Consider the following 12,826-nt stretch of genomic DNA (forward strand, 5'->3'; position numbering starts at 1 on the left):
TGCTGTATCATAATATTGGAGACTTTAAAAAACATAAATAATTATTCTTGGGGGATGAGCAGTATAATTGACTTTAATTATCAAAAGTAGAGCTTTTGGCCTGGCCCCAGATGTTTTAGGTATCTAGCAACACCCCTGAAAGAAGCACAAATGAAACCCGTCCTTTCCTCTTCATTGTAACTCATTGCTACTTTGGCCTTACAGCAGAATATACACAAACTACACAATGAGCCCTTTCTCACGATCAGAGAAAGGGCTCAAAAGGGGCGAGGGGAGGAAGCCTTCAGAAGCTTACCTCCGCTGCAGATGATCCTTGTGAAGAGTCTGGACATGGAGATCACATGCCCAGACATGCAGCTCCCTCCTCAGGCAGCATGGAGGGTCGAGGTGCTGGGAGCATCTCCTTGCCCTCCAGAACTCCCATTATGCCCCGTGTGAATGCGTGGGGCATTATGGGGATTCCCCTGATGCCGGCTGGGAGCCTCACAGTCTTCTAGCCCCAGCTGCAATTAGCCAAGGCTGGCAGAAGATCTGAAAAATGGGGTTAAGAGAGCTCAACAAGTACCATCTCTTAAGATGAAGTGTTGGATTGGATGACATTCTGGTCCCTTCCTGCCTCATAACTGTACACAGCTAATGACAGCGTCTCATTTACTGTAGTGTGTTACATGAAAGGAAGGAGTATTTTCAAATAGCTGTGCCTGAGCACTTAGCAAAGGCCCCTGAGATTAATTTGAGCTCATTTCCTTAGACAAGAGAAGTAGCAGGATATGAAGTCCATTTCTTTGCACCAGTGCTATGCATTTAAAAGACTGCTTTTATACAATTTCTGCACAACAAAGATTCAGGAATGAGCCAGCTCATCCATAACTAATGTTTAGAAAGACTGGGCTGTAAAGGAAGAGGCTAGACAAAATGTGAATTCGGAGTCACTATGGAATTGAGGTTGGAGTCCAAGAAAGCTTGCTTTGAGGATTGTTGGCAGTTCAGCGCAGTCTGTTATACACACCCTGTGTTTTGTATCCTCTTGCAGCTTTTCTCTTTAGCTAGCTAATTACCCAAATGACACCTGTGTTGTGTGTGTGCGTGCACACGCGTGTGTGCTCCCCCCCAAGTATGTTTTTGTTCTGTACATAATTCCACATTAAACTATTCACATGCTTCAGCTCCTCAAAGTGTTATTTCAAGCCTTTCCTATATGCACATAGGCTGCCCAAGTCCCCTTTTGGCATTTCTTCCTTGAGGGGTAGTCACAGATCTCCATAGCGCCTGGAGCTCTCATTCTTAAGAACTTGGTTCAAGAGTTTTAGCTTTGTTTTTAGCCTTTAGTTCTTCTCTCTTACCTGAATTCTAAGCCAGCAACAATTCCAAGAATGTATTTCTATCTATTGTTAGGGGAAAGTATCAGTCCCTGTGGGGAACTCTATGTACTTGTCTAGGTAATAGAGGGGGTCAGTATTAACTCCTGCATGGTGTAGTGTAACTCCAGAGTGTAGTGGTTAGAGTGCTGGACTAGGACCGGGGAGACCCGAGTTCAAATCCCCATTCAGCCATGAGACTTGTTGGGTGACTCTGGGTCAGTCACTTCTCTCTCAGCCTAACCTACTTCACAGGGTTGTTGTGAGGAGAAACTTAAGTATGTAGTACACCGCTCTGGGCTCCTTGGAAGAAGAGCGGGATATAAAAAATGATTAAAACAAAACAAAAACTCCATTCAGGATGCACAAACTCCCAGAGATGGAATAAACCAGTGACCATCTTGCCCCAAACCTTCCTTAACTGATTTCACAGTATGCCACAATCAGAGAGCAGATGCACTAACTATATACTGTAAGAAAATATTTAGAACTCCCAGGATTCCTAGCTGGTCTAAGAAAGGGCCTTTCTACTCCTTCTATCAGTCTGCTTTTAAACCTTCCCACTGATGTTCCAAAATGCTGTCTATTCCCTCATAACATGACAGGGGATCAGAGGCCATGTTTCAGCCTTCAGAGCATGGTGAACTTGAGTGCTGAGATCTTGAATTGCCCCATACCCACAGGCACTGCACAAGAAAAAAAAACACATATGTTCTTTGGGGAAAAGGGCCACAACATTATTAACAAATCAAACCAACTGGTGGTGGCAAGAAGCAACAACTCTGACCCGGCAGTGCAGGCCTAACTGAGGCAGGAGTCAGACTCTTTTGTCCTTCTTGAGCCTTTGGGCAACATGTCCTGGCTCAGAGCCTGGAAAAAGGACATGCTATTTCCTGCTCCTCTTCACTGATCCCATGGGTCTGGGCCTTTAGTGGACTTCACCAGAACAGCCTTTGAAGTGATAATGCCCAGGAAGCAGGTATGGGTACCAACCATATCCTTGAACCGTGAAGCCTCTAAGGACAGCTTAATCACCCACCGGATTTAAATTACCATTGAAGAAAACCCCACCCTAACTCTATGCAAAGCCTGCACAGCCTCTGCCTGTTGTGACTTAACTAAAATGGAATACGGAAGAATGGAGCAGGCAAAAAACAACTCACTCATGGCCAATCAGGTGAGAAGCAAAAGTTCCTCCTTGGCCTCCAAAAGGATGACCAGCCAAAACCTCTTCTGAATCCAGGGTGGGAGGCAGGGGGAGCCAGTTGAGCAAAGACTGAGGCCCTGGTGGGCGGACCAGCAGCAACTGCTGCCAAGCCCTCCTGCCGAGACCTAGTCCAGTCACTTCTGCCCTGTGCCTGCACAGCATGGGGTAAGGCAAAACGCCATCCCTCAGCACGAGGCCGGAATGTGGCCACATGCTGCATTTAAATTTGGGGTTCATGAGTATGTGCTGACCTCTATGCACACATGCCAAGCATGGTGAACATGAAAGATCCTGAGGCCATTCACATGACATACCGGGTGGGCGTGCAGGCAGCTTCACAAACTTGCCTTCCCCCCAGGCGATCGTCCTGTCCTTGCTTGGAAGTACATCCGTGCTCCTACACAATCTGCTATGCTCTATGCAACGTGGAGCAGGGCGGATTGCTCTGAGGGCAGGACTCAATATCCTGGCCTCCGGGTATCCTGGGGACATAACGAGGGTGGGGCAGGCAGGGCATGTGCCCTGGGCACCATTGCAGGGGGTGCAAATGGTGCCCTGGGCACCATTGTCGGGGGTGCCTGCTATGCCCTGCCCCAACTTCGGTTCGGAGAGGCGCTCTGCCCCTCCTCGCTGGGCTATTAGGAGCCCCCCCCCCAGCGATCACTTGCCTTTATTTCAGGCAGCATTTGTTGCCTGAAAGCGTCTATTCCCCTTTCTCTCCCAGCAAGCACTGCCTGAAATGACGTTGAAGAGCTTGCTCAGGCTTTTCAGAGCTCGAGGCCATGCCCCCTTTGTATGGGATGTCAAAGGGGTGTGGCCTCAAGCTCCGGAGCTCGAGTACACCCCTTTGACATCCCATACAAAGGGGGCATGGCCTTGAGCTCCAAAGAGCCTGAGCAAGCTCTTCGGATCATTTCAGGCAGCATAAATGGCAAGTGGGTGGGGGGGGTCCTAGTAGCCCGGGTGGGCGGGGCACCGTGCACATGCTCTCTAGACTGCAGCCAATGGGAGAGTGCCCGCCCGCCAGCGCCCAGACCTCCTGCAGCAAACCCAGCCCCATTTGCTGCTTTTCTCACTCTTCCATGGTGGAAGTGTTGGAGTTCCGTGTCCCAACAGGGACAGATCCTCTTAGTCCTGGGGCTGGAGATGGATGGAGGCAAGTGATGTGCCACGCTGGGATAGGTGGCTGGGTGGGTTTCTATTCCGTTATTTGCGTAGGGACATATCTGTGAGGAGGGTTTTTAATTTGGCAATTTTTAATTTGGCAAAAGATTGCATGAGAATTTGAGGATATGACAAGTTTCTGCAGGGATTGTATGCATGTTGCATTTCTTCTCTTCCCCCCTCCCCCAACTCTGTTTGTAGCTAAATGAAAATATTGATTAGCGCTTGTGGTCATGCTTGCTGCTTCTGTATAAGAGTATCTTGCTTAGCCACTGAGGAAGCTGCTTATGCAATAAATACAGAGTGAAGTTTGTCCTCAGGGTTGTTAGATGTGCCTTTTCCAAAACGTGTCCCTTACAGCAGAATACAATGGGTGCCTTCATTTTTTATAATTGATGCCGCCATGGAACATAACGGATGTTCCTTTTTTAGGCCCTGTAGTAGCCACCTAATGGCGCAGCGGGGAAATGACTTGCCTAGCAAGCCAGAGGTTGCTGGTTTGAATCCCCGCTTGTATGTTTTCCAGACTATGGGAAACACTGATCTGAAACATGGATGTCAGATGTTTGGACGGGGCGGAGGGCGCAATTTCACTGCTTGCCCTAGGCACCATTTTCCCTAGTTACGTCCCTGCCATAATGCACCACATGCCAAGCACAGTTCACTGGGGTATTCCCCCAGGAGATGGGCACTCTAGGCCCTTGTCTCTGTGTCAGCACGAGCTGCAAGCAGCCTGTTCTGATACACGATCCCAGCAGCTGGATTAAGGGTGCATTTGCACCCTTAACCTCGGCTAAAAGACAGACTTCAGCGCAGGGTTTGGCATCGTGGCACTGCCAGGATCTGCATGGATCCCGATGGTTCTCACGGGCAGCCAAGCCCAGGTATGGCTACTTAAACCTGGGTGTGGCTGCTCGTGAGAACAGCCTTCCTGAATGCTACATTGTAATTTGGGGTTCATGAGTGTCTGCCTACCTCTGTGTACGCCTGTCTCTGTATGCTTGTTCAGGTATTTCTGGTGGTGGAGTGTGGGGTATGGATCAGAATTTCTGGGCCCACCAAAACCAGAGTTCAACATAAGGCCTGCATACCCCATAATCTAGCATTGCCCTTCACACACACCTAAATTTCAATTTTCTGCTTTTGGAGTGATTGTTAAAAATGATATGCCTTGCTTTTTGTGTTTTTTAAAGCTCAGTGAATTGTTTTTGCTATATTTAGGATTTGAAATTATGTTCACCCCAGGCAATACTGGGGGAAAGGGGACAGCTTAGTAGTGGAACACATGCTTTGCATGCAGAAAGTCCCAGTTCAATCCCTGCCATCTCCCATAAAAGGCTCTCAGGTAGCAAAGGCTGGAAAGATTCTTGCCAGACAACCTGAGAAAGCTACTCTCAGCTGGTGCAGACAGTATGGAGCTGTTTGGTTCTCAATTCTTCTTGACTAATTCACAGGTAATGAATCTGTCAATGGAAATTTGCAGTGAGAAGCCAAATAAGTATTTATTTATTTACTTATTTACTTATTTCTTTATTTAACACATTTTTATACCTTCCAAAACCTGAGTCTCTGGGTGGTTTACAACAAAGCAAAATAAATGACAACAGAAAAAGTTAAAACATTAAAACAATTTTAAATTTTTAAAACAATATCCCAAAACAATGTTAAAACTATTAAAACAATATTTAACTAAACGCCTGGCTGAACAGATGCATCCTTAAAGTTGTCAGAGATGGGGAGGCTCTTATTTCAGCAGGGAGCTCATTCCAAAACATTGGGGCAGTAGTGGAGAAGGCCCTTCCCCGAGTGACCACCAGATGAGCTGGCAGCAACTGCAGATGGACCTCTCCAGATTATCTCAATGGGCAGTGGGGTTCATGACGAAGAAGATGTACTCTTAAATACCCAGGGCCCAAGCCGTTTGTTTATTTCTAAATTTTAATACCCCACTGATTAACAGAGGTTTTCAATTAAGCTTCTTGATCTGGCTTCGATAGAGGAAACAAATTGTAGTGAATAGACACCCCATCCATAAAGAGGTAACCGGAAGTGAGCCCTGTCTTGACTGACAACCTGGTGAACTCCAGGGATCAGCCAATCAGCACACTAGGTGGGTAGGACCTAGAGAGCCATGAGGAGGAAGAGAAGAGCTTCCTTGTTAGAAAGAAGCTGTGCTGGGATGCAGCAAAACTTGTGGCCATGGGAATGGCTGCAAAAGGAGGATGACAGTTTTTGGAAGAAAGGACTGCAGGGGCTTGAATTCTCAATCCAGGGGTTGGTGAGTTCAAGGCAAGGGAAGCCAAGGCTTTTGGCTTCTGGAAGTTTAGTCTAGGGGAAGTTTGTTTAGTCAGATTTTGCAATAGACTTTTATTTTATTTTGTGTGCTCTGTATATCCCTAAACCTGTTCTATTGTTTACCTGTAATACAACTAAGCTAAGAAAAGCTGAGCCTTTTTCTTATATCCATGTTCATTGCAACTGGGTAACCACACTTTTTTAAGTGTGCTGCCCCAATATCATCTGGGGTGCCTTTTGAAGTATTTTTGTAACCTACTGAGTATTTCTTTTAACTATAACTAAAAGCTGAGAAAACCTCAAACGGAAGCCATCTGTAGTATCTATATAGATATAGACATAGATAGTTCTCTAAGGCGCACCCATTGCTAATCCCATGTGTGGCAGCTCTCGTGAGAGTTCGCGAGCGAGCTGCCAGCAGGGGGAGAGGAAAGTGGCGGCGGACAAGCAGGCAAGGTGTGAAACAAAACAGCAGGGAGGGATGGTGGTGGGTGAAGAAAATGGCGGTGGGAAGGCGCGGTAAACTAGAGGTACAGATGCTCTGCGCCTGGCCCAGCTAGTTTTAAATAAAGCTTTTTGTTCCTTTTGTTATTTGCAATTTTAAAAAGTCTCTCTGAGTGGATTTTTTTACTCCAGAAGGGGATTTTCTCTGGTGAAACACGCCTTGTTATGTTCAGCAAATCTACCCATTTTCTCACCATGTGTAGGTTTGCACGTGGAAGGTTTTTGTACTTTTCCAATAACAGAGGAAAGAGAGTTTTCCTGGGATTCCACCCAAGCCCAGTGTGTGTGTGTGAGTGTGTGTGTGAAACTCTGTTGATAATTGTGTGGTGGCAGCAGCCTTGAACTACCGGAAATAAAGGAAAGTTTTGGGAGAAGCCTTTGCCAGAAAGCTCAAAGGGGATGATTCAGCATTTGTCTTCCCCTCATGTGGGCTTGCTCTGAGACAAAGGCTGGTTATCTTCAACACGAATAAAAACACAACATTCAATAAACAGTTAAAATATCTGTATTATAATCACTAACAAAACCACCTAAATAACTCCAGCCAGCAAATTCACATCCATAACACCAAACTGCAACCTCTGCAGCCAAAAATCCTCCTGAACATGAAAGACATAGCACATTTCCTAAATGACAAGAGAGAACAAGCTAGCTAGGCAGGGAGTTCTTTTGTCAGGATACCACCACCAAGATTTTGGTAGTCTTGGTAAGCTCTTGCATACACTGAGAGCAACCTAAGCTAACCTCACGGCCAGATTTTAGGTCACAGGGTGGTGGAGGGAGCATATGGGAGGAGATGGATACTCTGGACCCTAGCTGCTTAGTGCTTTACTAAACAGGTTCATAAACAGTCCAAAAACTGACTGGCAATTAGTACAGCTTGGTATAACATGATCCCTATGATGGCTGCCAGTTAAGAGCCTTGATGCTAAATTCTGGATCAGTTGCAGAGCAGTTTCTAAATACCCTTGAAAGGCAGTCAAACATTCCATGTGTTACAGAACTCTAACCTTGAGGTCACGAGGGCAGGCTCCTCCTCGTCATCCAATAGGGCATGCACAGCTGGCATAACAAGCAAAGAGACATCCCCTGGCCTTTAAAATTAGTGCTAGACCTGAAAGTGACCATAATCCATTAACTTTAACCTATATATACAACGGACAATCTAAGATCTGTAAGAATGTATGTTTAACTCAATCTAAAGAATTGTGGGGTGGCAGAGTTAGGTGGAATTATAAATTGGATCAACTCTTTTCTCATTGGATCAACTCAGAGACTGGCAAAGTGGCTAGGAGGAATCTACTTGGTGTTTTAATCGACCAGGATAGAGACCATTGTGTCACTGAGAACTATGAGATCCTTATTTGCTCAATTAAAGCTTTAATAACCAAACCGGATCACGCCAGATCAGAACTAAAATCTTACCGCCCTAAAAAATGGTTCGATTATGAGTGTATTAGGGCTAAAAAACATCTTGTTACTCTTTCAAAATATGCTAGCTCTAATCCCTCTGCAGACCTGGTTATAGAAATATCGAAAAAGAAAAAGGAATATAAAGCCCTGCTTAGATCAAAAAAAAGGGCTGATACACAAAAGAAGTGGTCACTTCTAATAAGTGCAGTAAAGAACAACGACTCGATGAGCTTTTGGAGACTAATTTCAATAGCAAATAATAAGATACACTCCACTCAGGCCTGCTCAATAACCCCAGAATTATGGGAAACCCATTTTCGGGCACTTTATAATGATATCTCTCCCCAAGGCCCCCTTCAAATAGGTTCATTACCACACTGGTCTCTGGTCTCCACTAAAGAGACAGAGCAACTAATCATGCAACTGAAATGCGGGAAAGCACCTGGAAACGATTGTATCCCGCCGGAACTTCTGAAGTTCTACAAAGATTGGTGGGCTCCTGTGCTGGCTGCTCTCTTCACACATATTGATCAAACAGCACAATTCCCCCAGGATTGGGGAACGGCGATTGTGGTTCCCATCCATAAGAAAGGCAGAAGGGATGATCCCTTTAATTATAGACCAATAAGCCTTTTAAATATCATAAGTAAACTTTATGCCAAGCACTTATGTGTCAAATTATGTGCTTGGATGGAGCAGAAGTGCATTATTGAGGATGAGCATGCAGGATTTAGAGCTAACAGATCTGGATTAGACCACTGTCTAATATTACAACATCTTGTGGACAAACAGGCCAAAAGGAATAAGCGACCCCTGTTTGCCGCTTTTATAGACCTTAAGATGGCTTTTGATACAGTTTCTAGAGGCCGTCTTTGGTCTAAATTGGTGGCTACTTCTGTGGACCGAAGGCTTCTACTCTTGCTCATCAAAATGCACGAAAATTCCTTTTTAAGAGTGCGTTTAGACCATGCTGGTAACCTTACAAATTTAGTACCCATTAGGAAAGGGGTGCGACAAGGGTGTGTACTAGCCCCTTACCTATTTAACCTTTGCATTAACGATTTTATAAAGTGTTTGCAGACATCTGACACTCATCCACCAAAACTAGCCAACAAGAAAATCCCAATCCTGATGTATGCCGACGACGCAGTAATTCTATCTCAAACCAGGGTTGGGCTCAAAAGAGCATTAGATGCCTTAGCACTTTACTGCAGAGATGAGCATCTACAGATTAATTACGACAAATCTAAAATCATGTGTTTCACCAATAAAGTTAAAAAAATTGTATGGATGCTAGATGGACACCGACTAGAACATGTAAATCAAATCAAATACCTGGGGGTAATTTTTCAGCATAATGCTGGGAAATCAGCACATACTAGTATGGTCACAGACTCGGCAAAACGCAGCACAGCAGCAGTCTTAAGATTTTTTAGAACTCGGGGTGCAGGCTTCATACCAGCTGCCTTAAAGCTTTATACTGCAAAGGTCATTCCGCAATTATTGTATGGCATACAACTAGGTCCATACTCAAGGTTTGACACTTTGGAAAGAACCCAATCAGGGTTCTTGAGGAATTTATTTGGTACACCAAAATGTACAGCAAATGCGACTTTAAGGACAGAGGCTGGCTTCATAAAAATTGAATCTCGGGCCTGGCTTTTGATTATTTATTTCTGGTTGAAAATACATCTGCGACCAGTTGGTTTAATTCCTGAGTTTCTTTCAGTTAGTCCCCAGCCATTATGGTGTACAGTAAGTACGAAGCTCACCTCTCTAGGCTTAGACCCAGCCCAACTGGTGGAATTGGGTCTAGTGAACGCAAAAAGAGTAGTGAGACAACGCTTTGTTGATATTGAGATCCAAGAAAACTGGGCTGCGCTTCCAGAGTTTTATAGAGCTATAAGAACTAATATGGATCTTTTCCCCGCAAAATATCTGTTGACAATTACTTTCTCTAAGTTTCGATGGATATTCACGAGAGTAAGGGTTAATTCCTTTCCATCCGCACTTCTAGCTGGGAGGTTTCAAGGTGTGCCTTTAGAAGAACGACACTGCCGTTGTGGGTCAGGAGATACAGAAACTGTCGCACATATCCTTCTCCACTGTAATCTCCATTTGTATCCCAGGGAACGCCTTATTGCTCCTCTAATATGTAAACTGGCAGATCAATCCGATGCTAACCTTGTAAAACATCTGCTTTCAGACAAAGATGCTTTAATTTCTATTCCTGTAGCTAAGTTTAGTTATATTGCTTTTAAAAGGTATAATGAGATATCACCCCAATCTTAAACTGTATATATATACATATTTTAATGTTTACTGGTTTTTACTCTCTGTTTGGTCAATGACTGTAAATAAAATTACATTACATTACATCCCCTGGCCACAGATGCCATCTAAGCATCACATAACAGAGCTGGGTCCATGGGAACTTCTTAGCTGCAGGGCTACATTAATGAGACCTGTCTAGATCAGGCCATCCACCCATCACTAGGTTCAGGTGCGCTCTTTGGACCAGACTTCTGGGACAGTCTGGTCCTCAGAGCACCGGTGGAGGCTTTCAAATGACTCCCAGGGGTGCTCCACATCATGTGCAGCCTGCTCACGGCCCACCTGCCAGCCAACCTCCTATTGCATGGCAGGGGGTTGGGGCTGAGAACCAAGTGGGCCTGGTTGCCTGTGGCCAAAGGTGTCGGCTAAGGCACTGGTCCTGGCCAGGTGCCTGCGCATTGTGAACCACAAGTGTCGCAAGTGTGTGACGACACGTATTTGCAGTGTGCCTGCACAGTGCAATTTGTGAGCATCGCAGATACGTGAATCATGCACTTGTGACGTTTGTGAGTCACATTGCCCAGGTGCAAGCAGCGCGAGTAGCCGGCCAGGCCCAGCCCGGGACCAGTGACTTAGCTACTGCCACCACCGTGAGAAGTGCAGGTCAGTGGCGGCGGGGGGGCCTCACTGGAGGGGGCCTTGTGCAGGAGGCTCCAAAGCCCTGTAGGTGTGGGGTTGCCTGAACCTTGTACTCACAACTCCATACTATATGGATTGTGGATGAGGGGCAAACCATAGGGAACATCACACCTACGAGTTCCCCCACAGCATATGGTTGGAGACAGAATGCTGGAATACATAGCCTGATCCAGTGAAGCAATTCTCCAATTATTATTGACCCAATTTAATGCACACCTGAAAGCTATTTCTAATGTACAGTATTTGACACTTTAAAACTGTGCCTTTCAGGAGAGGAAGAAGAGGAAGAGCCTGAGATGCCTGTTGGGCCTCGTCCACGCCCAATGTCTGAATTGCATCTCAAGGAGAAAGCAGTGCCAATGCCAGATGCCAGTGCTTTTTTCATCTTCAGCCCCAGCAACAGGTATTTGAAATTGGCTGTTTTGTTGTGACATGTGCCAACAATGAAAACTAGACCAACCATAATGCTTCAATGGAAACCTGGGGTGTGTGTGTGTGTGTAGGTTTTTGGTGTGGCCTATCTTTAAGATGAAGTTTGCTCCATACAAATAGGTCCGAAATAGCCATATTATAGGGAACAGTATATCACTATAATTAAGATGAAATACTTTTAAAAGAGACAAAGCATGAAGATTTTGGACATTAGGAAATATGCAAACTAGCCAGCTGAATGGGTACACTGTGAAGAAAAGACCTTCCGTTTACATGCAGTGCTTATTTGCTTAGAGCAGGGATTCTCAACGTGTGGGTCCCCAGATGTAATTGGACTTCAACTCCCATAATTCCTACCAAAGGCCACTGGGGCTGGGGATTATGGGAGCTGAAGTCCAATCACATCTGGGGACCCACACGTTGAGAAACCCTGGCTTAGAGAGAAGAGAGCAATACTTCAGGTCAGCAAAATTTCTGACTCATCTCAGTAGGACAGTAATTGTCATAGAGGACAAATAGTGACTGCTAAACATCAATTTCTAGTTGCCAGAAAATGAAGCTAAAAGAAGGAATACAGGTTCCTCATTTTACCTCTTATAAAATGGCCAGGTTGAATCTAGGTTTTAAATCAGCAACCAGCATTGGTATGATTTTGTGAACCCATGCCAAGATTACAAGCAGGTTCTCATGATCGCAGGAATTGTGGTTGTTACCCACATTGGCTTGTTACCCACATTGGCATGATTGTGTGAACCTGCACCAATCTTGGTTCCATCCTGGGGCAAAAGCCAGCATTGGCCATCTAGAATCTGAAGTAGGGTGGTGGAGCTTGGGATGCTCAGAACCAAGGGCCACTGATAGTGTGAACCCATCCTGATGTGAGCCCCTCACCTATCTTGACCTGCACGCAACTTGCCCTATGAATACCATGAAAACATGAAGAATTAGGAGCTGGGAAAGCTTGTCCCAAACTGTTCAGAGGATTTCTTTTCTCCGTCATTATTTTGTATTAGTTCAAGGTGAAATGTTGTGGCTATTTCTGTGATCTCCATACCATAATAAGGTCAACAACTGGGTCAATGGCCTGCTTTCACACCTCATGTGAGAGCCTTCTCTGTAGTACAGCTGTTTCCATGTGGTGTAGCAGACCTAATTGTCTCTAGTTCTCACTGAGTTGGTAAATCTGTTTCTGGGCTGTATCACTTCAGATGGCAATTGAGAACTCACATGATTGAATGCTCCATATTTCAAAAAGGCAAAACACCTTCCTCCTAGAAAACTAGACATCAAAGGGAATTCTAGCCAAGACTTCTGCCTATCATGATAATATTTTATGTGATGGAAATGTTTTGTACGGAGGAAGATTCCATCATGTGCAGTTAGAAGCAGCACAGCACAGCACAGACAAAGATCTACCTCTTCAAGTGAGAACTTGGCCTATGAACACAGAGGAAGATATTAACTACCCTTGGCTTCCACT

General features: G+C 45.2%; 1 protein-coding gene and 1 long non-coding RNA gene across 33 annotated transcripts in view; one reads left to right on the forward strand and one right to left on the reverse strand.

The window, feature by feature from the left end:
- The window catches only part of CACNA1C (calcium voltage-gated channel subunit alpha1 C), an 852,604-nt gene that overhangs the window by 672,874 nt on the left and 166,904 nt on the right, over window positions 1–12,826 (forward strand). For all 32 annotated transcript variants that reach the window (XM_053254970.1, XM_053254974.1, XM_053254969.1 and 29 more), the window contains one exon: window positions 11,185–11,317. In XM_053254970.1, the coding sequence (XP_053110945.1) occupies window positions 11,185–11,317 (133 nt within the window). The remainder of the gene's footprint in view (window positions 1–11,184; window positions 11,318–12,826) is intronic.
- Window positions 1–12,826, reverse strand: part of LOC128326992 (uncharacterized) — a 235,157-nt gene that overhangs the window by 34,131 nt on the left and 188,200 nt on the right. The gene's annotated exons all lie outside the window — the stretch shown is intronic.

Source organism: Hemicordylus capensis, chromosome 5, assembly GCF_027244095.1.
Source record: "Hemicordylus capensis ecotype Gifberg chromosome 5, rHemCap1.1.pri, whole genome shotgun sequence".
In the NCBI taxonomy this organism is placed as follows: domain Eukaryota; kingdom Metazoa; phylum Chordata; class Lepidosauria; order Squamata; family Cordylidae; genus Hemicordylus; species Hemicordylus capensis.